The 25,055-nt window shown below is 36.9% G+C and overlaps 1 protein-coding gene across 3 annotated transcripts in view; it reads right to left on the bottom strand.

Moving 5' to 3' along the window:
- The window catches only part of LOC139978205 (SHC-transforming protein 1-like), a 49,003-nt gene that overhangs the window by 4,809 nt on the left and 19,139 nt on the right, over positions 1 to 25,055 (bottom strand). Inside the window, exons 4-12 of one of the 3 annotated variants that reach the window (XM_071988144.1) lie at positions 14,617 to 14,674; positions 11,749 to 11,868; positions 9,256 to 9,361; positions 8,120 to 8,246; positions 6,832 to 6,988; positions 6,180 to 6,363; positions 3,981 to 4,283; positions 1,274 to 1,495; positions 244 to 461 (exon numbers count right to left, since the gene is read on the bottom strand). In XM_071988144.1, the coding sequence (XP_071844245.1) occupies positions 244 to 461; positions 1,274 to 1,495; positions 3,981 to 4,283; positions 6,180 to 6,363; positions 6,832 to 6,988; positions 8,120 to 8,246; positions 9,256 to 9,361; positions 11,749 to 11,868; positions 14,617 to 14,674 (1,495 nt within the window). Of the gene's footprint in view, positions 1 to 243; positions 462 to 1,273; positions 1,496 to 3,980; positions 4,299 to 6,179; positions 6,364 to 6,831; positions 6,989 to 8,119; positions 8,247 to 9,255; positions 9,362 to 11,748; positions 11,869 to 14,616; positions 14,675 to 25,055 lie in introns of all 3 variants that reach the window. The other 2 variants (XM_071988143.1, XM_071988145.1) reach the window with 2 other exon arrangements.

The following is a 25,055-nucleotide window of genomic DNA, read 5'->3' as shown; positions in this document are numbered from 1 at the left end:
GTAAACCCACATTGAAAATATTGCAGACCTATTTTTTAATTTTTTGGTTTTTGGACACCCGTCAAGACATTTATTTCATGACATTCGCAATGGTTCTTTTGAAGTTTTACAATGAAAACAAATGAGAGATCCTCTTCAAACTCTGCAGCATGTTTTACATGACACGAGACATCACCATAGCGACTGCCCATTGTTTCTTGACATCACCATAGTGACTGCCCATTGTTTTCTTTAAAGAGTTACCTTTCCTCTGGGATCTACTAATAAGAGATGTTTGGGTTGCCCGTTCTGCATCCCACTGAGGACATACTGGCCCTTTGATGAAGTGCTCTCCCGGACCAAGAAGTCACCGTCTTCCTCCAGGAGTGCCTCCCCTTCTCTCCTGGACATGGGCCCGTGGTACCACTCCTCCTCACTCAGCTGCCTCGGGTGTCGCTTTTGGTTCGATGGGTTGAAGGGTTCTACAGGAGAGGGTAAAAAAAAAATATGTTAATAAAATGAACTCTTATGACAATAAAAACTGAAAAGGTTAATGGAGCAGTGGACTTTCAAACTTCTGTGGTCAGCAAATTGATGTGAGCCCTTCTATAGGCATACCAGGTTTTCCTTTTTTTTATCTCAAATGAAATGAAATCAATGCAACAGCATTTCTGATGACTCTTCAAAGCAACTCAATTGTCAATTTTGGTCATTCCTGATTGAGTTAATATTTGAAGGTGAAGTCAATTGGGGGAAGGGGGAGGGTGGGGGGAGTGGGAGAGGACCTAAATATTGTTACAAAAATTTCGCACGTACATCATGTAAGAGAAGTTATATTAAAGAACATATTAATTGGCCCTGTTTAAACTGTTATTCTCTAGTTATGACACGTTGTTGTGGATACTCGATCTGTCAAACTGTCAAATACAAATCATGGATTAATCACAACAAACAGACACAAACCTCCAGGAGGTTCACAATAATTCTCCACCATCAAAATAATTGAAACTAAATCTCCATAACTTACTGGTTTGGGGGTTTGGGAACAACAATACTTACCCTGTCTCTATATTCTACTGCACTTAATCCATCTAGCCTACACACAGTTGGTAACATGTTAGGCTTGTTAGCACAGCGCCCCCACTGACCTTCTTTAAACTAAACTTGGAATTCCATGGTGAAGCAATCACCAGAAAATCCGTTTAAACATGAGCAGACAGTCTAAAAACGTCATCTCGAGACCCTGATAGAAATAAAACAAATTAAAGAATCCATTCCAATGATGGTATCTTACCCATATCGAACATGTCCGTCCTGTGACCGCTTCCGTTCTGACCCGGCACAGGTGGTGACTTAAATGAATGGGGGCTTGAGTTGTAAACACCTTCTTCCATACCGGAGTGATCCCCGTAGACCGCTGGTAAGGGGGGAGGGAGGTTACTCCTCGGCATCGGTAGGGGTGGGTTGTCGTAACCAGGGGCAACTTTGTTGGGCATATTGTAAATAGTACTATCGCCTGCAGGAGGAAAACGGAATAGTCTGATATAACAACGGAACGGACATTGAAACTCGCCTTCCATACAGAACTCGGAATATTATTGTAACGTAATGCATGGATTTAGGACTCTAGTAGTTAAAACAATGATATGTAAACTGCATAGTTGGTTGAAAGAGAATTCCTTTCTGATCCAAAATTTAAAAAAAGTACACAAATAGTTGGTGAGTGGCGTATTAACAAAATACTTTTCTTAGTATAGATACCTGTCTGTGACAGTCAGTAAATTGCAGCTCTCAAAGACAAAATAATACAAAAAACAAAACAAAAACAAAGAAGTAACCATTCAAAATGGATACTTATTATACATTCATAAAACTGGCAAACTGATGAAAGATTAATTGGTACTCCTGCCATTGAACAAAAAAATGGCTTCAGATTGAGTATTGCAACATGGACATTTTCAATTCAAGTTTTCAGATTGTTAGTAATGCATGATACAAATGAATCCAAAACGAAAGCTTGTGAAGGCTACATTGGACGCCTGCATGAGCCACATGGCCCTTAGTGGGCTCACGTAAGCCACATAGCACATAGTGGGCTCACGTAAGCCAGATAGCCCTTAGTGGGCTCACAGTGTCCTCATGACAGTAATTTGAATCTTGTTCAACCAGGAAGAGATTATCATGTTTCATAAGATGATTTTATCACATCCAAAACAGCGATGAGAGTGAAAAAGTGTACTTTGAATTACACATAGTTGAAAGTAATACCGTTTTTTGCCCCCCCCCCCCCCAGCTATATCAATGAGGTGAGGCTAGATTCAACTGTAAGCAATAATAAATTCTCTTAACTTTACTTTTTATGGTTAACAAGTTCATCATACATGCTCTCCTAAAAGAATGAATTTCTGTGTTAATATTGCAAAATTGTTAGTAAGCATATGCATGACTATGTTATTAAAGGCATAAATAAATGCTCATCACAAATGAATGGGGGGTGGGGGGAATTGCACACATATATTTAAACTCCTGTTTTAGCTTGTTGATCACATGATCATCTGGTGAGTGTGACATGCATAGAAGGTAGCTGACTCCAATAAACAGAAACTGGACCAAACTATGATACCAAAGTTCCCTTTCATAACATTGCTCTAACAAAACTTTCACTCTGTCCAACATTGTGTAATCAGCTTTAATACCGTAGCTTTCTAACTTCTTAACTTAAAACAATCATTTCTGCCCATAAACTCATATACAAATTAGATTAAACCAAGGTATACCCTGCAAATGGTTCTTTCAAGCCTAAGTTGGCTTAACCATTGAGTTTTGAAAAAGCAGCGGTTCACCCGAAGTATTATTCATCGGTTGTTACAATAATAATAATAATTTAAGCAAATCATTTCCTCAATAAACCTTCTCCTAAGATTCTTATTTTTGATTTAATAAATTTATAGGCTCCTGAGATGGGTCTTGTAGCTGAAACAAGCTTTTCTTTGTTTCTACAATTTCCTCATGTTTGGCTCGGGATCAGTTCTATCTCTACCTTACAAATTAATGCTTTAGTAACAGTTCATAAAAGCAAGGTAAATAGATAATTGGAAGGGATAGGATAGAGTGGAGTGTGGGGAGGGATCGTGCAGAAGGAGGGTAGGGGAGGAGAGGAGAAGGAAGGAGGGTAAGAAGTGTTTCAAGCAGGTAATATTAAATTTAAAACTACTTTATCCACTAGAGTTTTTAAAATTGTTCAGGCAACAGGGAATATTATATAATCATTTTATCGCATTAACTTTTTCCAAGATGTATCGCATTAAACTTTAATGAGAAAAAAAAAAAGTTTTGGTCCCCTTGGAGAAAACTTATTCATATTTATCTTATTATTTGAATACATTTTCAAACACAGGAGAGCTTTGAGCTTTCCTTTAATATGAAATATCACTAAAACATCACGATCATTCCCTACGAAAAGGTCATTGAAACCTATCAAAGTGCAAAATGAAAGTAAACATAAATAATCAAACACCCCCAACTGTTATTGATAGTGATATTTTTAGTCTTTCTTTAATTGATTTTCACACTCCATGAAAGTTAGACATAACACATTAATATTTAATGAGTTGAAGAACAAAAGCATCACAAATATTTAAATATTAAGCAAACTATTCTTTTGGACTCAGCAGAACTTGTGAATCGTGATTCTGAAACTGTCATGTTTCTGAAACTGTTTGTTTCTTTATTTGTAACAGTATATTTATTCAGCCGGTCACTTTTAACATTTCCTTAACTGTTCCTTTCATTGTACCAAACCATTCGGAGTGATATTCTATTAATTTTATAATCCATACTCTGGTCTGTAATATTTCCATATATGTTAATGTCGCCCCCAGCGAGATCATGCACTCGGCGCTCATGCAGTGTTAACATTTGCATAAAAACGATACTAGCTGTTTGTTAGTGATTTGGCAAAGAGCTCGGCAGTCGCCCAGAATATCTCTTTGAAATGGCACCTTTAGAGCTGCGGGGTGGTGGTGGTTGATTCTGGGCTAGTCGGGCATTTTCGGCCTCCTGTAAGACCCGGAAGTTATCGTAACCATTGTCCTTCATTTTGTCCCAATCTTTCCCTTCTTTTGGTTTCCCTGGTTCTCTCCAGGGAGGAGGGGTGTTCTCTCTTCCAGTTTCCGAGGTCGGCAGCCTCGGTTTGTGCGTCTGGTAGAGGGTGGGTGTCTTTCTCGTAGAGTTGTTGCTTCTGGTATCCGTCTGTGGACTACCAGGGGTTTCAGCTGCTTGTGATGAAGATCCTGTACTCTTGGCTGCCGAGTCAAGATCTTAGGCAGTAAAATTATAGCTGGACGTTAGCTTGGAAATCACAATGGCACCCTAGAGCACCCTTCACCAATGTTAAACAACCAACACCTGAAACTAATTTTCAATCTTTTAATGGAAAAGCAAACCCAACCATCACGTTTTGGCTTCGTACTGTATGCGATCATCAAATAATATTCAACAAACCTTAGATTACCGACTTAACTGGACATCATTGCTATATTACAAACATTTACAACGTACATTGGCACCAGCCTAGAGCACCGACAAGATGCGACATAGGCAATAACAGATGAACTTCTATCGCTTTTACTATTGCTTAGACCTAGCACTTGTAAGCTTTCTAGGAATGCTCACTTAATATGAATGGTACAAATGCTTCATAGATAATGATCTCACAAATTTATGTACAAATATAGGAAATAGGCTTAGTATCGATGATATATATTCCTCATCATCATATCCTATGCATTTTAGCTTTACTTAGTAATCTTACTAACAGTGTCGTTAACTTAGCAGAATTGCTTTGCAACTTAGCAAATAATTGCGTTTTATTTCCTATTATTTTCGCCAAGGCAACACAAACGTCATTTCCTGCAAGTCTTGTCGGGTTTGACTCTTAGCACATTGGACAGCATGTGTGAAAACATAACCAAAGAAAAAGTCCATGTAATGCTTATACTGCCTATTTTTCATGGGAACCGAGACCTAGTGTTATCTGTATATATAGGTTTATGTAGGGAAACTGGCTAGGTTCACCTCAGGTGACCATTACAGTTAAAGTAAAGTACAGTACAGTAGGATGGCTGAAAGAGATAAAGCTGTGTAATGAAGTTTGTACTTTTATATACAATAACATACACAGAAATAAAATAAATCACTGTAAAGTGGAAGCATGCCAGCATTACGTGGCAGGGAAAATTACGCAGAAGTTAATACTGTGTGTACTATAGAAGATATATAATGATTAATGGAGGGGCACCTTCAGCATTATATAATACCATATATAAAATATCCTTATAGACGACATCGCCTCTGAAATTACGACTGTTAAATCTCTCATCATGATGTAACATGGTACTGCTGAATGGGATAAATGAATTATGCAAATTCATTTGGTTGCCCCAACAGAAATTTGGTCTCCTTGGACGACTGTTAAAAATTTGCCCTGCTACAGTACTTTGTGCGCAGGATACCTCTAACTTTATTTCAATCTATTGTGGACTATATACATGCACTGTGCAATGCAATGTTTTTTTCTACCAGCAACCTTGAACAGAAACATAATACTCTCCTGAAGTAGTAAATCTTATCTTTATCCAATTATCAATGTTTAAGACTGCAACTTTAATAGGAACAAAATCTTGCTTCCTGACCCACAGAAATTTTGCTTGTGAGCGATGCATTAGTTTGGTACTAAAATAACATTGCCCTTGCATTTGATTAGATGATTGATGAATACAAAAAAATTTACTGTAGAAATCTGCGGTTTTTTGTTCGAGGATGACCGTAGGCACAAACTTTGATTTTAACTCGCTGGCCGTGAGAGAAACCACTTCTAGCCGACCAGGTTGCATTGCTATGAAACTCAGGCTTATATGTTTGTCAAATTGTTTTGTTGAGCTACTAGAATGTATGAAACATTGACATTTTAGGCCTCCATTAAGAATCCATAGCCTCAATCCAATTTGAGCATTCCTCATACTAAGAATATCTTGAATTGCTGGAGAAATATGATTTTTTTTCAGTTTTTGTTGGACTATGACACATCAATACACAGCAAAAACAAAATACCAACTCTGTTTGAAGTGATCCTTTAAAGCCACAAGCTGATAGATCTGTCACTTGATGGCAGGGTTGTTTGGGAAATTGAAATATCTCACCTGAGGGGGTGGGACTGTTTTGTCCACTGTCGTATACTGGAGAAGGGCTGCCAGGCATCTCAGGATGTTGTCCAGGAAACCTGGTGTTCCTCACCGGGACTCTGTTATCGTAGGTAGGAGCAGAAGGCACCACATCCGCGGAAGGTGAATGTGGGGTCTTTAGGGAAGCATATGGATTAGGAGGCTGTGTGAAAGAATACCACAAATTAGACATAGACATTTGATTCCACTCACAAATATCATTTAATATTTCGCTCAAAATGTTTAATTTTATCCATGTACATATCTACTGTGATCTAAATAGCATAGTGGTGGGGGTGGGAGGGTTGGGAGGGGTGGGGTGGGAGGGTTGGGAGGGGTGGGGGAGGGAGGGTTGGGAGGGGTGGGGTGGGAGGGTTGGGAGGGGTGGGGGAGGGAGGGTTGGGAGGGGTGGGGTGGGAGGGTTGGGAGGGGTGGGGTGGGAGGGGAGAAGTTGGTTAGTTTGTGGCAATGCAATGTTCACTGGGACATAATGCTCCAAGAGTAGTACCACATTTGCCCATAGATGGCCATTTTCTATTTGTCTAGCATTTTGGGGGCAAATACAGAGAATGTTACCAGAACAAAATTTAGGTATGACAATGCCATGAATTTTATAACTGAGGTTTCTTACAAGAGCGCCATTAACAGCCATGTATTGTCCCGGTCCTAACTGTGGTGGGGCCGAGGCATCTATTACGCTGTGAGCTTCTAGCTTAGTAATGTCATTGTAATACTCTGGATCATCTCCCCAGGCAGAGTCGCCCTCGCCGAAGATGGGTTCCGCAAACCTGGATATGAAGATGAAACAAAAAATATTAAAATACACATATATAGATATATTCATATTTATATGCTGTATATGTGTAATCTGCTTCTGTTAGAAAGGAAAGTATCTCATAAGGAAACAGACCTCAACGTCAGTGCATACGTAAGACTTAATATAGGAATGGAGAGAGGGGTTCGGGGGGGGGGGGAGGTGATTGAACTTGAAATTTCTCTGAATAAAAATCTTTCAATAAATTACAAGGATACAATATTAATCTATCAAAGATAATTGCTTAGACTTCCATTTGAAATGTTACACATTTGACCACAAGAAGACATATCATCACAATTTAGGAGGAAAGACACTCTTAAAGAACAAATGTTTCTTTAATTCTCTGATCGGGCGATTTTCCAAATTTGGTCGATCAGCCGAATGAAAGTTTGAATATTTTAGCAATTCTAAATGTTGCTTTTACTGAACCATTAGTGCTTGAAGCTTTTTGTTCCATTCATTTATTACATTTCATCTTGTCTCTTCAAACATTTGAAGGCAAATTTAAAGAAAACCGAACCGTAGTACATGTCCTAAGTAATGAGAGCAAATTTGACAGTAAATGGCTCATTCAGTTTGGTTAAGCACTCTTTAATGACTCTACTAGACATATGAAATATTGCACAAGCAAATTGAAACCACAAAAAAACAAACACCACATAAACGATGTGAAATAAACAAGAAGGGCAAATGGCAATTAGTACTGATAATGTACTAATTAGATTACTTACTAATTAGATTAGTAGCCTTGTCCAAATTGAGACTCTCCAGGAGTCTTCCCCTGGAAGTTTCATTTTGAATTCATTTCATAAATTTTCAGTCTTATTCAATATTAATAATTTGATCAAATGCTTTCAATATCATAGCCATTTTTTTTTGTTTATTCAGGTGACAAAGAAAAATGTTAAATCCCAGGAGAGTGTCTTTAGTTTGTTTAGTTTTGATCAAATGTATATATTCTTCTGTATAGAAAACTCTGGTAATAATTCTCAGAAATTAGTTTCAGAATGCAAGCAGGTGCTCTGAAGGTCATTTGAAGTAGAATTTGTTTTGAATTTATTTGCTTTTAAATATTGTAAACTGAAGGAAATGAAACCCTTACTTGTCAGGAGCATTCAATGCCTGTGGGGGGTTCTTTAAATACTCCTTGAACCTGATCTCGAATGCCTGGCCAACAGTCGTGATAACATCTTGAGCGAGTCCACCAAGACACTCTAGGACGTGACATGCTGAAAAAGGGCAAGAGAAATGATTGTTTTATAGGAAACTTGAGACAAAAGCAGCAAACAGCAAATGACAAACACACAGTGCACTGCCGGGTGTAGGCTGTCTTCTAAGGTAAACAGGTACAGGGGGAGCTAAAAACTGAACCTTCATAAAACGAGGACCCACATACTGTCTTAAGAGCGCGGTTCCTTTAGCCTTTCCAAACTCGTAAGAAATGGGTGAAAATTGTTATGTAAAAGTGTCTGACAAGAAGGTGTAGTTGCTTCCTAAGTGGTAGATTCTGAAGGAGGTGTAAGTGGGCGGTGCTCAGGGAGCGAGGGCGCAGTGCTAAAACGTTCCAGTGTGTAGTTAGGTAGATGGGAAAGTGCAGATGTGGAGTGGGAGACAGGTTAGAGAGGAGCCAAGTAAATTAATGATTATAATATGATTTACATTGCAAATGAATGAGCCTGTCATAAATGAGCTCAAATGGAAGAAGGATGACTTTATAAATTCAGAACTTTAACATACATAAACCAATAAATAGGAAATGTGCCATCAATGTCCAAAGCCTATGTTGTGACTTTTCCATGTCTAGATTTGATTTTCAAATTTCCATGACTTTTACATGTTTCTCATGACTGTGAGAAATCCCTGCCACTAGTGAATCGATCTGTTATCGACTCAATACGCCATTTTTTTGTCATACAAAAAAGAAAGTGTATTTATAGCTGGTTCATTGCCTTGCGAACTGCTGACAATGATAACAGCAGCCTCACTTCTTAAATGTTACCTACGTTAATCTACGTACATTTGAAATGAAAGCAGTGGGAGGACTATTAAAGCTGAGTATCGATTCATACATTTTCTTTTGAAAGAGGGACGATAACTTTCGCAAGAATCTGTTGTCACATGAATGCAATATACAAGTAATATATTATGGTTCAACTTTATCACATGTGACCAGTCGAACACGCAAGAGTCTACACGACCCAAGTACCGGGTCTTTCAGCATATTTTTGGCATATTTACCTCTCCCGTTGACTGGATCTTTGGCCACGTAGGCAACGTAATCTGGCGTCTCTTGATCCCCACCGGACGCAAATGATATGCCCTGCATTTGGTGGTTGGCGATGACCTGCGTTATGTTGAAGGCAGAAACAGAAATTTGATTGAAATCTATGAATATTCAATGTAATTAATAACTGCACATGCCTAACCAAACTGATGCTTATTGTGAGACCACCTTAGCTATGGCATTCAAACAAAGGTTCTGTGCTCAATATAAGTTTAACTTGTTACTAAAAGGGCTTAATCTTAAACAGACTGGTATAATTTCCCGTAAATTTTTCCATTTTGTTTTGTTTTTTGGAGACATTGAAATGTTGTTGAAGTTGTCACATTTTGTACCAAAGGCAGCCTTGAAGCAAAGTAGGTGTGATATCATTGACACAACAAAATAGGATTGTTTTTCTTTGGCATTTCTTTGCCCCTGTTGTTGACCTTCGAATAACAAGGATGTTAACTTCATTTAAAAGGGATTGTGAAGTTATTGAACGATTCACAATAAGATGCAGGACGTAAATAAAATTGGCAAAACTTGGAAGAGAAACAATAAACAAATATTTTTTGTCAGTCTGCACTTTGGATATTGCACTCGTTTGCATCACGTTCTATCTTGGTACAAACATGTGATAAGATGACTCGTACAGACACTCTGCATGATATAACAAAGAGGGTGGAGGTCAAAGGGCGGAGGTCAAATGACAGGTTGCCATGTTGGGGTCAGTCAGTTTTAGACCAGATGGTTACAGACATGGTACAATAAGAGTACCAGAGTTGTGTGGAGGCAGGTAAGTGAGACCGTGAAATAAATTCTTGTGTTTACCGACCTGATCAATCTTCTCACCTAACACACCATGGCGCCCATCCATGGAGAAAATGCTGTTCCTTTCTATTCCAAACAAAATACTCAATTACTCTGTCACAAACCTCTCCACACATGCAACATTCCTACCTTGACCTTTCCTTGTGTGCAGTTAATTTCTCAGAGTAATATCGCTAACTGACATTTATGGAGATTTGTCAAACCAAATACTCTGCTCAAGTTAATAATATCTTGGGTAAAAGAAACTCTGGAGTGCAGGGCTCGGATGTAATTACATTAATACTTATTGACTGTTATTAACATCCGAATAGCAAACTAGTGTAAGTTTTTTTTTTTTTTCACTAAATGAATTTGGATACAGCATACAGTTGGAATTGCAGACATGACTCAGAGAATCAAATTCTTTCTCTATTAGAGAAGAAATAGTTGTGGTCAAAAGAGAGCAATGTAGACTTGAGAGAAGAGGAGGAGAAGGAGAAGGAGGAGGATGTGAGAACATGGAGGTCTGTTTTTACCTCCATGGTGAGAAGAAGAGAGAAGATTGTTTTGATTATGATCATCAGATTGAAAACTTGAAAACAAATATCATAAAAGCAAAAAAGGTTGCCCTGCTGATATTTCCCCCTCAGAGGTGCAGACTATTTAATTTGGAATGGGATGTGGCGTCAGAAGGGTGGGACGATTGAGGATGTGGGAGTGAAGCATGTGGGGTGAAGGGGGGGGGGGTATTTTGTGACATTTGTTACAGCTTTCTTATCTCTAACACATTCTGTCAGAGATTTCTGAGTAATGACAATATAGTGTGGGATTAACTCCTATAAAGATCTATTATCTAATACAATAGTGAAAAAAGTGGATTTTGTGTGTTGTATACAGTATGGTGATATCCAAATGATGCTATGGTAAATTGTCATATTTTTGAACTAATACCTCAAACTTCATTGGTATGTTCTGTTTATGAGCTGTGAATGTACCAACGGTAACTATCTCTTTTCTGTTGATTGAATTGTTCCCACCTTACTCCCAACCAGATAAATAGATATCATTTTAATAGCATTGCTACCAAATGACCTATATTTCCTGGTTATCGCCCATTTCCTCCTCATCCTGTTCCACATTCCAGAAAGAAAAAGAAAACAAAATGCCACGAAAAGAAAGGAAACTAATTCCGATTAGACCAATTCAGCAAGTTTATGAATTTGATTGTTTCCTACCATTTGATATCCTTACATTACGATGCAAAAATAAAATTAGATACTTAAAAACTACCGTCTTTCTGGTTTAAGTATTTTATTTATCAGCCATGATGTTTATCAACGGCATGAAGCAAAACATCACAGAATGTCCTCTGTCTTAATGTATAGCTACTGTAGGTGAACATCTGGTTTCTAAATTTACACTATGCACACACAGTACAGTATTTATTGTGTAGTATTTACTGTGCAGTATTTACTGTGCAGTATTTACCATGCAGTATTTACCGTACAGTATTTACTGTGCAGTATTTACTGTGCAGTATTTACTGTACAGTATTTACTGTGCAGTATTTACTGTGCAGTATTTATTGTGTAGTATTTACTGTACAGTATTTACTATACAGTATTTACTGGGCAGTATTTACTGTGCAGTAACCTCACCTTGCCCGTTTCCATCACAGTCAAGTTGATGCTTGTTGTTGAAATGGTGAGGTTGACGTTAGCACCTCCAAACTTGACGTTAGGTACATCACCGAGTACTTTGACAATGTTTCTGTTAGCCTGAAGGAATTAAAGAAGACATTATGCAAAAATGACTTTAATAAACAAAAGTTTCTCTTTTTTTCCTAGATGCGATGTACACATGAATCATAAAGAGAGGATGATTCCATCTTTCCTAATTATGGAATTAAAAGAATTTGCAGAAAACCAACTGGTGGTAAATTTTATTACTATTGCTTGGCAATGAAAGCTCACAGTAAAGCTTGCAAAGATGATCATCAGATAAAAAAAACTGATGTAATAACAGGAGAGAAATGGTAGTTGTTGTGTTCGTACAAGATTTCTGTTACTCCCTGAGAGATGACTTTGCCCAATGGTACGTAGTTTTGTAGGTTAACATACGATAGCTTACTGTACTGTAACTATAGTACTGTATGCCTGACTGAGAACAAACACTTCATGTCGTGTTTAGTGTCCACTCAAACAGAAAGCCATCTGACAAATAAACATGTGGCAATAGTTCCATTTCGTTCACATTTTGATTCTTTCAACAGTTTATCAATCAAGCATGAAAAATGACCGTACTGTGCAGAAGCTAATTGTGACAGTTATCATCAGCAGTACCAACTCTTAAAGGTGTCAGAGAGAGGATCTATGCTCACAAAGGTAAAAAGAAAGTCTCTGCTAAAAGGGTGCATACGGTATACTGTAGGCACAGATGAACACCAGTTTTAGTGAGGCAAATGACAAGTAGAACTTTCAAAACCAAACATAAGAATTCACATATAAAGTTCATGCACATCCGTAAATCAAAATTTCACGGGTGAGATTTATAAAAGCGTTTCACAGTTTTGCCATGGAAATCCTAATCACCTTACAGTACTACAAATGTTTTCCACAATCAGCAGGATCCAATAGACAGTTTTGATTTACAATTTGGACGGTGTGGGAGGGGGCGGAGGTGGGGTTGTTGGATAAAACATACTTCATGAGTGACCATTTTTCAGTCTATCATTCTGATCCAAAGTCAATCTACTGTAATGACTATATACACGTGAACATCCACCAAGAAGCGACAGTGATTCTCGTTACAGTATCATACCATACAGGAAGGGTACCAATGGTATTTCCAGGTGGGGGGGGCGCCGCCATCAGCTGGTCGCTGTCATCCAATGTGACCAAAGAAAGTTCACCTAAAAATGATTTTGTTGTGCAGTTTGTTTGCTTCAGATATATTGTTTTGATATTGTGTCATCCTTTCTATAGTTTTCCCAGGTCTCTGAAAATTGAGGCATTTGCCCAAGATCCAGGAGATGGTTTTCTGTTCTGCAACTGATTAAAAGTATACCTAATGACACATAGTTTCAAATCAGTCTACATCTGAGATCAAATATGAATTATATAAAAAAATCACAACACATTAGATGGTTTGCTACTTACTTTTCCAATGTCAAACTTGAGTCGATCAAAGTGACTTTTTAGTCAGCTAGCTTCACAAATAAAATGTAATTTTTTTTTTTAAATCATATTTTGACTTTTATTGTACTTGTAATAACAATTTATGACTTTTAATATCATACCTAAGTAATCTATGCTGACTTCCATTTCTCAGTTCTTACTTTATTGGATTGATTTTTTGACAAACGTTTATCAACAAGGTCAGTTAGTTAATCATATTGACTTTGACAGTTCAATTCAGCGTTCAATTCTAATATCACACCTTAGTGAGCTAACCATTTGACTTTGAATGTCACACATTAGTCAGCTAGTTTGATTATCACGGTAAAAACATCACACCAACAGTACAGTAGATATTTTGACTTGTAGTAGCACATCTTTTTGCACAGCAATTTTGACTTAATTATTTTGCGCAGTAGTTAATTGACCACAGTACTTTGACCAGACTATATCACACCTTTGGTATTGACAAGAGCCATCAAACATGACACACAGAAAGACTATGACCTTGACTAATCAAGCAAGACCTCTGACTGACCTCAATATATTAACCTATTAACTAAATTAATACAACTCTTTAAAAGTGTCTTTTTTATTATCCGATAAAGACAAGTCATTGAACCAACCGAGCCAGGTACAGTAGATAATTAAAGTCAGTCATCTGATGAGACTAATTACATACATGATCGTTCTATGTCAACTGACTTCACTGAATCTTAACTAATGTATACAGCATTTGCAGTGAGCAGGTGAAACTAAAATTGAACTTTATTTTCACAAGTTTGAACACCTGCCTGATGATGGTTTCATGACCGACAGGAAAAGTCTTACAGTAGGTCAAAAAAAGGGAACATAAATATTGGAGAAAAATGTGTAAGTGACCAGAGTGTAGTATAAGCAGCTTTTTGCATTAACAATGATCAACTTAAAATGTTTGTTAGATACTAGAATCACATCATAACATGCTTTGTCAGAACCATCACTTAGCCAAGTTTTACATCACACAATGACAAAATATGACACAGCAAAATTGTATTTTTTTTTCCCCCTTCCCGTTTTTGCAAAAAAATCATTGTCACTTTAATCTATATTTGAATTATTCGCCTCTGTTTTGAATTTTTTTGTATTGATCCTACCGAAGTAATATATAGAAAAAAAAAAAAATGGTTTTACATGTACTCTGTTTTTGGCATGTGATTTATACTGATGAAATCTTCGGGAGAGTATTACAGAGTTAACCGTGTAAATTACTCACACAATTAAATGGATATCTGGTGCAATCATTTTAGGAGGGTATCTTAAATATCTCACTTTTTCTTTGTTCAAAATATGTTCTTTGGAAACACTTACCTTCTTCTTTCTGGCATATGCAAACCCAGATGCATCACACACTCTGAAAATCGCCTCTCTGTTATAAAAGAAAGGGGACAAAGTGAAATAATTACCTATAAAAATAAAAACCTATGACAGGATGTTTCTGGTGACAGACTCTCAGGACAACCAGATTGTCCACAATGAGATGTTGATGGAAGGGAAGGGGATTAAATGTTTTGGTACTGCACCAAGCTGTGACCCACTAACTAGGTCAACGACCATTTCTGCTTTCTTTGCTATCTACCACTTCTAAGGCCATCTACAACAAGAGCCAAGTCTGCTCCTTGATTATATTTTGCACCACTTTGAATTATTCTGAATTTCTATTAGGGTGTAGTAGTTTTTTTCGAATCTGGATATGAAACAAATTTCCCCATATGTTGTGAAAGCTCTATATATATGTGTATCCTAACAGTGTATATATATATATAGTACTGTAGGTCACTGACACAGCATGGCACATGTGCCAACTGACGACTACAGTACTGTTGTACAATATACACTAGATCCACAGTGTTACTTTCCTTTCTTTAGCTAGCTGTTACAGCCATTTCCTGATGTCTTATATTCCCAAGGATGCATAATGTAACAGAATCTAGTCAAGTCCACACGCTTCTAAGATTACCCACCAAAAGTAGGAAACAAGACTCTTAAATATCAGTATTTTAGTATTAAAGCTGACTTCGCTATCTACAGAATAATATATATGTTTACATATATATCTATATATATATATATATATGTATATATATATATATATATAGATATATATATTTAGGTGTGTATATACACATTAATAAAAAGTTCTACATTTAGAAAGCCTTTTGAGTTTGATCTATACAATTGAAGCAATTTTAACTAAAAAGCTGAAGTGTTACACTGTCCAAAATACTGTATTCATGACAACTGATCACACTACTTAAAGATACTTTCACATCTATCAAACTAAGACCTCAGATCTAATAATTCATTCAGTATTCCATCCAAGTGACGAATTTGCTCAGTGCCTTTTGTCACGTTGGTATAAGGTCATGTGGGAGTTCACTCCAACGTTTGATTCAACTGACTAAACACTTCATCCTGATCATGTGAAATGAAAATTAAGCACTTTAATTAATTAACTATTTCAGTATACAGATAATTAATTGAAATGAGATAACACCGTGAAAAGGAGAAACTTTCAGATTCATTGAGAGTTATTGCTGTCATTCCCATTGTATCTTTATAAGTCCTTTCTGATAACAGGAATAGATTAGAGCAGCTACTGATGATTTGTAATGAAACTTGTAAAATAATGCATGGCTGTCTTTTCTTGTCATTGTCAGCAGTAATATTTCAGTTTCGAATCTGTTGTCCTAAAGAATCATGCTATATTATAAAGAGTGAACGAAAAAAATAGAAAACAAGGTATCATATCTTTTCATGTTCGCTTTATATGTACACAGTTTACAGTAACAGACACAACAGTATTATTATTATTGTGCAATGGTAAAGGTATCACTATAAATAGCTTATCCAAATAACTATTCTAAAACCTGTTCCCTTACAGTACTTAACAGCTTGTATCCCACAAGGTAAGAATCCTGTAATGTTGGAAACCGCAGTATAAAAAAATACAAAAATACAAATTCAGGGTGAGAATGAGGCCTTCAACAACTTTTACACCAAGTGACTGATGGATTGACTGCCAAAAATCATTTCAATAATTCATTTTTCCAATCAACTAGGACAATGTCAGCAATAATATAGTACTGTACTTGTTCATATAAATGATGTGCCTGGTCACTGCAAGTTTTGAAATAGTTTATAGATGGAGTGGGTGCATGTTGGAGGGAGACACTATACTTACTATAATTACTTCTTCTTAAGGTGATATCAGGTATTTCCTATGATGATGTCAGATATTTCCTATGGTGATGTACTGTAAGGTAAATTTTCATGGTGATATCAGACAGGAATTTTTTTGGTGATGTCACATATATTTTCTATGACGATGTTAGATATTTGTATGGTGAAATCAAGTATTTTCTATGATGATATCAGGTATTTTCTATGATGATATCAGGTATTTTCTATGATGATATCTGGTATTCTCTACAGTGTTAGGCTGTTAGCTATGATGATATCAGGTCTATGACTACAGCCACGCATATAAACTAATGGAAGATCATACAGTGCATTCGTATATCGTTCCTCATGAAACGTACAGCGCCAAATCATTATCAAAGTATATCAGAAAGTTTGTGTATGGATGTAGACTATACGGTGAACAAATGATCTGTGTTACCAACCAACTGCACTATGTACATCTAACATTTCATTACTCTGCCAAGCTCTTGTATAATTGGTGAGGAGGAGCGAGACCGTCTAAGATTTCATAACCAGATAGCAAAACAGATCAATCAACAGACAAAAGATTGTCATTAGGGAAGATCAATGCTTTTGCCTGTAGAATTTATCGTGGATACAGTACCTAAAGATCTAACTGATGTCATCTGGATCAAGTCATGCTCTGGACGGTTGTGTACACACATATATCAATTAGCTTCATGTATGTGTCTCTGATTACAAGAGTTAGTATAATCTGAGGAGTGTGAGTTTTTGTCCTGCACAACATGCAAACATATAAAGGCCGACGAACGGGGAACAAAGCAAGAGAAACAAGCCAGCAAACATTCCGAAAACAAGTAACAAGGGAATACACCAATACATGAGTAAGGTCACAACAATTCAACATGTACACAATGGGAGGAAAAGGCAGGAAACATATCGGTAGCAATTCCGGTACCCCAAAATAGCCACAGTGTGCAAAACGGGTAACAGGCTGCTCGGAAAAAGGATGCTTATCGTCCTGCACAAAAAAATCTCATGAAATAATTCCTTTCTACTAAAAATTCCCAAAAAATTCCTGAGAAACATAGTTTTGAACAAATTTAAGCGAAAAGAAATCCGAGGCTCAAAAGGAACATCTAAACACTTTGGGTGGTAGAATGAGAAGGTATGGCACTGACCGGAGGTGTCTGGTCATAGGCGGGCGCAGTGTGAAAGGTAACCAGTTCACTCTAGACATGGTAGAATGAGAGTGCTGAGGTTACTGGGGAGACAGGTAAGCAACGAGTGAAGTAAATTCAACAATTTTGAATGTGCATCTGATCCATTGACCAGATTATTTTCTCTGTTTCCACATGCATCAGGTATTCAGGTACTGTATATAGACAGTTTCACTTCTTAACATTACAGGCTCCAAGTTAGTCTATTCTTCTGCAAACGATGAACTGTGATGAATTCTCTTGGTTGCAATTCACACACTTCCATCAGAATTAACATGACTGTGGCCAGCACGTGTGTGGTCTATCGTAGACATACATACGTACTGTAGGGAGTGGGAGAGTAAAATACACTGACTGTGTGTGTAAATTATATTACATGATCTTTGGGTCGTAACGGCTCCACTGTATCTGAATCAAAATGAGAAGTAACTTTTCACTAGGGACAATTGAAAGTCAGTTGTGAGCACAGACATAACTGAGACATCCAGTACTATTGTACACTGTACACACAGTGTCTGCAGGTTCCTATGATAGGAGTTAGGACAGCTTATTATAATATCGATGACAAGCCCAGACGTGAATGTATGATTGGAATTGAATATACTGTGGCACCAAATGTGTTAAATCTGTTATCTACTGTAGGAAGGGTATTAAAAGTACTTTTTTAAAGAACAGTAATACCATGAAATGTAATAAGGTGTTTTGTTAGCTGCTGGGAAGTCAGACAAAGTAATTGACACAGAGAAACTCAAATACAGGAAAGGTTATCAAAATGTCAGAGGTATACAGTAGCTCAACTGGGCACTTCCAGGAAGATAATTGGAAAATGAGAAAATAATTATGGAGTAATCATGCCAGCCTAATTTCCCGTTAGGACCAAGTTATTACGTCAATTAGTCTCGCATATGTAGTCTCAACTCTCAACCATGATTTCAAAATGTTTTAAATTAACAGGCACAAGAATGCATTGATCCGTTGGAACATTTAACCATTTCGTAAAGTGTCACATTTTGCTTTAGGAAACTTAAATTTTAGTAAAATGGGGATAAATGCTTAATTAAAGGCAGACTGTACGTCACCAATGTGAATTTTCAGAGAATTTAAAAAAAAAAAAAATCATATATCTAAGCAACTAGGGATCAATTAGTGTCCCTTAAATTTACGAACCAAACTGAAGAATTTGTACTGTATAGAAGTAGGGGTACTGTAATCACACACTATGAACAATGAAAGTATCTAAAAGTCTTATTAACTGTTGAGTGTAACCAAGACTGACCAAGTGATAATTTTCAGTTTTTCTTAAATAATTGTCAAGGTTCACCTATAGTACAGTATAGTAGCCTGTTTGAATATTTATGGTGGTATCAATTATAAGAAACAACAAGACAGAAACTCCAAAATTTACAAGTCTGGTTATATTTTATGATCAGTTTAATTGACAATCTTTTTCAAATTGCGTTCTCTAGGCCAGGCTAATTACTCAACGTCCTGTAGTTCTCTCTACCATACACTATAAATACATTGCTATTAATTACACTCCATGACCACACTTCATTATCCATGCAAATACATGACATAATACTAGGTTTGGAGGCAGGAGAAAGTGATCACTGACCGAGACGTAATTCAGGCGGGGGGGTGTATTGATGAATTCGTAGACCAGGTACTGTAGATGAGATATTGTAGTGCAATAGTACAGAGGAGACAGGTAAGAGGAGTGCATTAAATTAGCTAATCCAGATACCACAGGTATAGATTAGGTAAAATAATACAGTGGGAGAGGGCAAAGGGAGGTAAGAAAGCAGCGATGCTCGTCCATATTCTGAGCCAAACCCTGTTCCATAGAAATGGCTACTCTCAAAGATTTGTGATATAAGCTAGGAGGGCACTGATGGTCGAACCTTTTCCCTGTGTTGGAGTGATCACAGATAAAATTCATGGAAAAACCAAATCCACCAAATCAGGAGATCATTGCAATTAAGAAAGCCGGCCATTTCCAGTTCAATGAGATTGAAGTATTACTATGAGTACTGTAGAATATATTTAACATTTGTTGTAGGTTAGGTGGTTTGGAGTGCATATCTTGAGTGGAGGCAGGTAAGATGAGAGTGAATAATATAAACTTTTGCTCAAAAGTCTCATTTTGACCTCTGTTGACTTCAGCTGATAACCATTGACTCCATTAAAAACAACAGGGATCTTGCATTAATAATATCAAGGCATATACTGCAGTATATCCTCATTAAATGTATCTAACTATCCAATGTTTCCTTAGTACACTAGAAGTAACACCTTTTATTACAACCTATCCCCGACCTCAACTGACCTTTGAACTTCATTAAAGATAATAGACTTTACCTACAAGAAGAGTATATGAAATATGTGACATTAATATGCTATACAGTGTACAGTACCAAAAATTACATCCATTCAGGTACAGAAGTTCTGTAGGAACAACCCCAGGCGCAACCATACACACGCCAATACAATTTGCTCCACAACCAAAATGCCACAGAGAAATATAAATTTTATTTTAACTGCTTCTCATTAACTAGCCTAGAAACAAATTTTACACATCGAACCTTTTAATCTACCAAAGAATAAACCCTAATATTTTCTCCTGGTATATATTTAGTGGGATGTGAGTTCATACAGACAAGGCACTTCATAAAAATACCAGCACAACAACGGCAAAGCAAATGCTACTGTCACTGACTGATCATCAACAGCCAAGCATTACAAATTGACGGTAATATATCACTAATGAGTTATGATCACGGCCAGCTCTTCCTAATGCCATTTAGTTTAGGAATGATAATAACAGCTGTAAGGAGATGGATGAGACCGGAGGCAGAGAGAGAGAGAGAGAGAGGCGAGGTACAGTACATGGGAGGCTGCACGTTTAAATTCATAATATATGTACAATAAAACAATATTTCTCTGCAAATATTCATTTTCCAACATCTCATTAATATGAGGGAGAAGTACTCAATGATCCGTGAAATTATTTTACCACAATTTCATCCCTCGGAAGATGGAGCTTTCTTATTTTCCCAAAACATATATTAAATATGGGAAGGATGATGAATGCCAACAACTCATGTGTACAGGCAACACAGAAACTTGATCGCTCTGGTACAGTAACGGTTACAGTACGCTAAAGCTGTGTGTGGGGAATGTACAGTAATTTACTTTACAAAGGAGGAGGAGAACACAACCCCAATCATCATCCTTAATAAGGTTTAACATAATGACAGTACTATATACTCTGGATCCTTATGAATTATGGAAAAAAATCCCCAAACAGCAAAGAAAAGTCCTATTCCATTTGGGGGAGGGGGGGTGGCGAGGGGTGAGAGGATTTCTGATTTTAAAGCATACTTTAAAACTGCATCTGGGATTCTGGTAGCTGTTGTTTTCTCATTTTGCATATTAATGTCATCGTTACCACTAAGTTCTGAAGGCCTTATATTTTTCTGTAATTATTTTCTTTTCATATTTTCAAGTAACAGTACAATATGGTTGTATGGTAACTGTTGACACCAAAACCAATGCCATGATTACTGCAGTGCATGGTTAATAGGTGCTCAATATTTTCAAGAGTGTCTGCATAAATATGCAACTCCCATACTTCAGACTTGATCAAGTCTTAAGCCTTGTGTGTGAAGAATTAAATATGTGATATCTCCCTGACAGAATAAGATTCTCACTACTGTAGCTGTTTGGGGGGAAACTGTTAATCACAATAAATAAGCTCTATAATTATACTGTACCAATAATGATGTTCGGGTTTGTGTCTCCAATTTACTCCTGGTATACTGTATACTGTACATACATGTGTGCAAATATTTTGTACCGCAGTTATGTACAGTTAGGTTGTGAGGAGACAGGTCAGCAAGATGTGAAGAAAATTAAACAGACCTATGTCACAATGCATGCACCATCAGTTTATACTCATGCTTGGTCGGTCATTTGTGAAAGTTTATTCCTTCATCCCTAGATCAGCAGTTTGAGTACTCTTGTTTGTAATTACAGTGGGTCAGTTGATGCTATGTGATGTTTGACAGCCATGCACCAGCCCTACTTTTCATGATCTGTTTACATTCTTTCATTATACTGTGCTACTGTACAAACCTCAGACTATTTTAACATTGCCAGTATAAGCAGCATTAGCTGCAGTTTATTCATAAACAGGATACGTTTACTTGAATTCTACCCAATCATAAATCAATAGAAGCATTTGATATTGTGTTATGTTGATGTTATATTTAAAATTCTTTTATAGACTGTTAACAACCTTACACTCTGGCTTTTGCAATGACTATGATCTGTGTTTTACAGATCTCTCCCATAATTTGACCTCTTACTTTCTAATATTGCGCTCCTGTGCATGTTAACTGACTGTAAGTACAATATGTTAAAAACAGACTTGGACAAACTTAGTACAATACCTACAGTATAGTTCACAAAGTCACAAAACGTTTTCAAAAGTGAAAACATGTCTAACGGTGAGAAAATTTTCAAACGTAAAGGATTTAATGAAGCACAAAAATACTCTACTTTCAATTAAGACCAATTTGTTTGTCACATTTCATGACAAGCTTTTATGACTACAGACTATAAAGTGATTTACATTTTTTTGTTTTTTGTTTTGCTTTTAACTATGGACATTGCCAGACATGTAAATAGTGTACAGTAGTAGACAAGAGAAAGATAAATGTCAAACCACAGGAAATATTCACAACTAATATTACTGAAACTATTCTGTAGTACTGTGCAATTAGAACTGTTCTAAGAAAAGGTCAATTGTTGCGATCGCCCTACTAGACTCAGTACTCATGTATGCAGAAAGGGTTATACCGTCAGAATTCAAAACAAGAGCATATATCTGTTTAATTAGCTATAATTGTCCTCTATTTCCTCCTTGCCAATCTTCACGAAGTCCTAGCACTGCACTAGTAGCACATGTCTAGGGTACGTCAGTATGTGGCTGAAGTCACTTTGGAAAAGCATGCTTAGAACCACTTTGTATTCAGTGAATCTCAACAAGTAATTGTCATCCTCCATTTCTCCCCTTCCCCCTCCTCCTCCTTATAAACCCTATCTATCTACCCCACCACTCCCTCCTTCTTTTGCTTCCCCCTTCTGGGTACAGATTACAAATTATGGCGGCCCTTCAAACTTCGAACCTTCAGTACCAAACAGGTAATGAAATCCATCTTTAAATCTCCAAAATTATTCTTGGAAAGTTCATGCAAGTGTGCTTTTAAAGAGTTCTTAATTATACTGTGCCTACAGGTATGAATTACTATAGAATCTTGCTGTTCAGTTATACAGGGTACTACATAATCTATACAACCATCTTCTTCTCTATGCACTTTCCTGTTACAGTAGATAATGACCCAGAGGCTGTAAAAACAGGGATTTACTACTTTCAATGGAAATAATTCACTTAGGTAGCAATGTAAGCCAACTTGTAGCGCAAAAGATCTCTGGAACCTATTTAATTCCCACGAACAGTTATCTTATCAATATATTTCCATGGCGACAAATAAACAGAATTAACTATAACACTAACAATGATCATCCCATAGTACTGTACGAGAACGTGGAACGGATGAAAAGTTTATAGCCATGTAAGGCCGTAAAGTAGCTACAAAACAAACACTAATCTGACTCAGTTAAAGCGTCTTTTTCGATGGGCTTGGCGTCCAATGGTACGGAAACTTGAAGAAAAATAAACCCACGGATGGTTAATCGAAATATAGTTTTTGCAACAAAATGTTAGTTGATCAAACGAGGTTAAGAAGTGATTAATTAAATTAACTTAAATATTTCAAAGGCCAATTAATCACATGAGAATACCAAATAATAATAAACATTTTCAGCCCATATTTGTTAATGTTTTTTTATTACGAAATGCAACATATCTACAGTACAGTAGACTGTTAGCTATTCATACCTAGCATTTGCATAAGATTTTGGTATATCGAAAAAGCATATTTAAAGTGTTTCGCAAACTTAAACGAAATAGCCAAGCTCTTGGATTTTCAGTCGTACTATAGACTTAATGATTACTTAATTGGTAATCATTCATAACATATACTGTAGCATTGACTTAGTTTAAAATGGAGAACATTTATTTCTGCTTTGGGATAGATACGACCTCAGGGAACAACCGAAATCAATTACTAATATTCTGTTAATAAATCTCAAGCTATTGCCACAACTGGAACAAAATTTGAGAATCCAATTTTAGCTAACACACAAGTCATCTTGAATGGGATTGAAGGAAGTACTATAAATATCATTACAGACTAGCACAGATCATAAAGTTACAGCAAAACTAAGCTCAGAGTACACTTATGGTGAAGAGACAGGTAAGCCAGAAGTGCAGTAAACACTGTGCAAACTTTGAGGATAACCTGTACAAACACTTACTGTCACCTGTGGTTGTTTTTGCCACAGAAACTCAATGATATCATATATATGTTAGTTTAATACAGGGAAGTACATAAACAATAAATAATGCTGTCTTTTGTATACATGTGTTACTGTATATATATACAGTGCATGTGAACTGTATTAGATTTGGTTCTGCTTCAAATTCAATGTTGAAAGATTATGCTTCCATGCTGTATAAATATCATATGGTACCATGGCACGATGCCAAAATGCTTTGAAATTGATCCCTCACGTGAAAACCAAAGGTATTATATTGTACACTGTACAGTACTGTACATCTGCTTTTTTTAAATCTTCAGTACCTGGGATTTCCAAAGCTAATGCTCAGGCAGGGGCATACAGTAGCTAGAGACTTCTGTTTTTAAGAATGGCCCAATGCTTTTCTATGGGAGGCATGACCTATTTTCTACAACAAGAAACCATATTTGTTTTGGTGGGGGGGGGGGGGAAAGGGGGGGGACTGGCAGATATTTGGGTTGCAGGGGCCTAGGCTAGGTTAAGAAATTGTAGGTGATTTAAAGGTACTGTCATTGAGTGAATTTGAATACCTAAATTATAAGGATATGCAGTAGATCATTCCAGGCCACATAGAAGGGATGATGGCAATCAACGCTAACTCCTTGTGCATCCAGCAGCAATTCTAGTTTTCATAGCCTGGAGAAAACCCACATGGGCATGTGAAGAGACAGGTAAAGTAAATCAGAAAGCCACTTTAAATATTCATAGTCTATTAACCAGGACAGGAGCAAAATGTGAGATAAATCTACCTGGGGATATGAAAAGGAACAAACAGTGTACAGGCCTGTCTTCCATTATCTGTTGTCCAGTGACTTCAACCTCAGTTCTTCCTCCCAATAGTACAGACCATTACGAAAGTTGATTTGTTCGACAACTCTCAAA

Source organism: Apostichopus japonicus, chromosome 13 (genome assembly GCF_037975245.1).
Source record: "Apostichopus japonicus isolate 1M-3 chromosome 13, ASM3797524v1, whole genome shotgun sequence".
Classification (NCBI taxonomy): Eukaryota; Metazoa; Echinodermata; class Holothuroidea; order Aspidochirotida; family Stichopodidae; genus Apostichopus; species Apostichopus japonicus.
The sequence above is the reverse complement of the archived record's forward strand: the minus strand, read 5'-3'. Positions and strand labels throughout refer to the sequence as shown.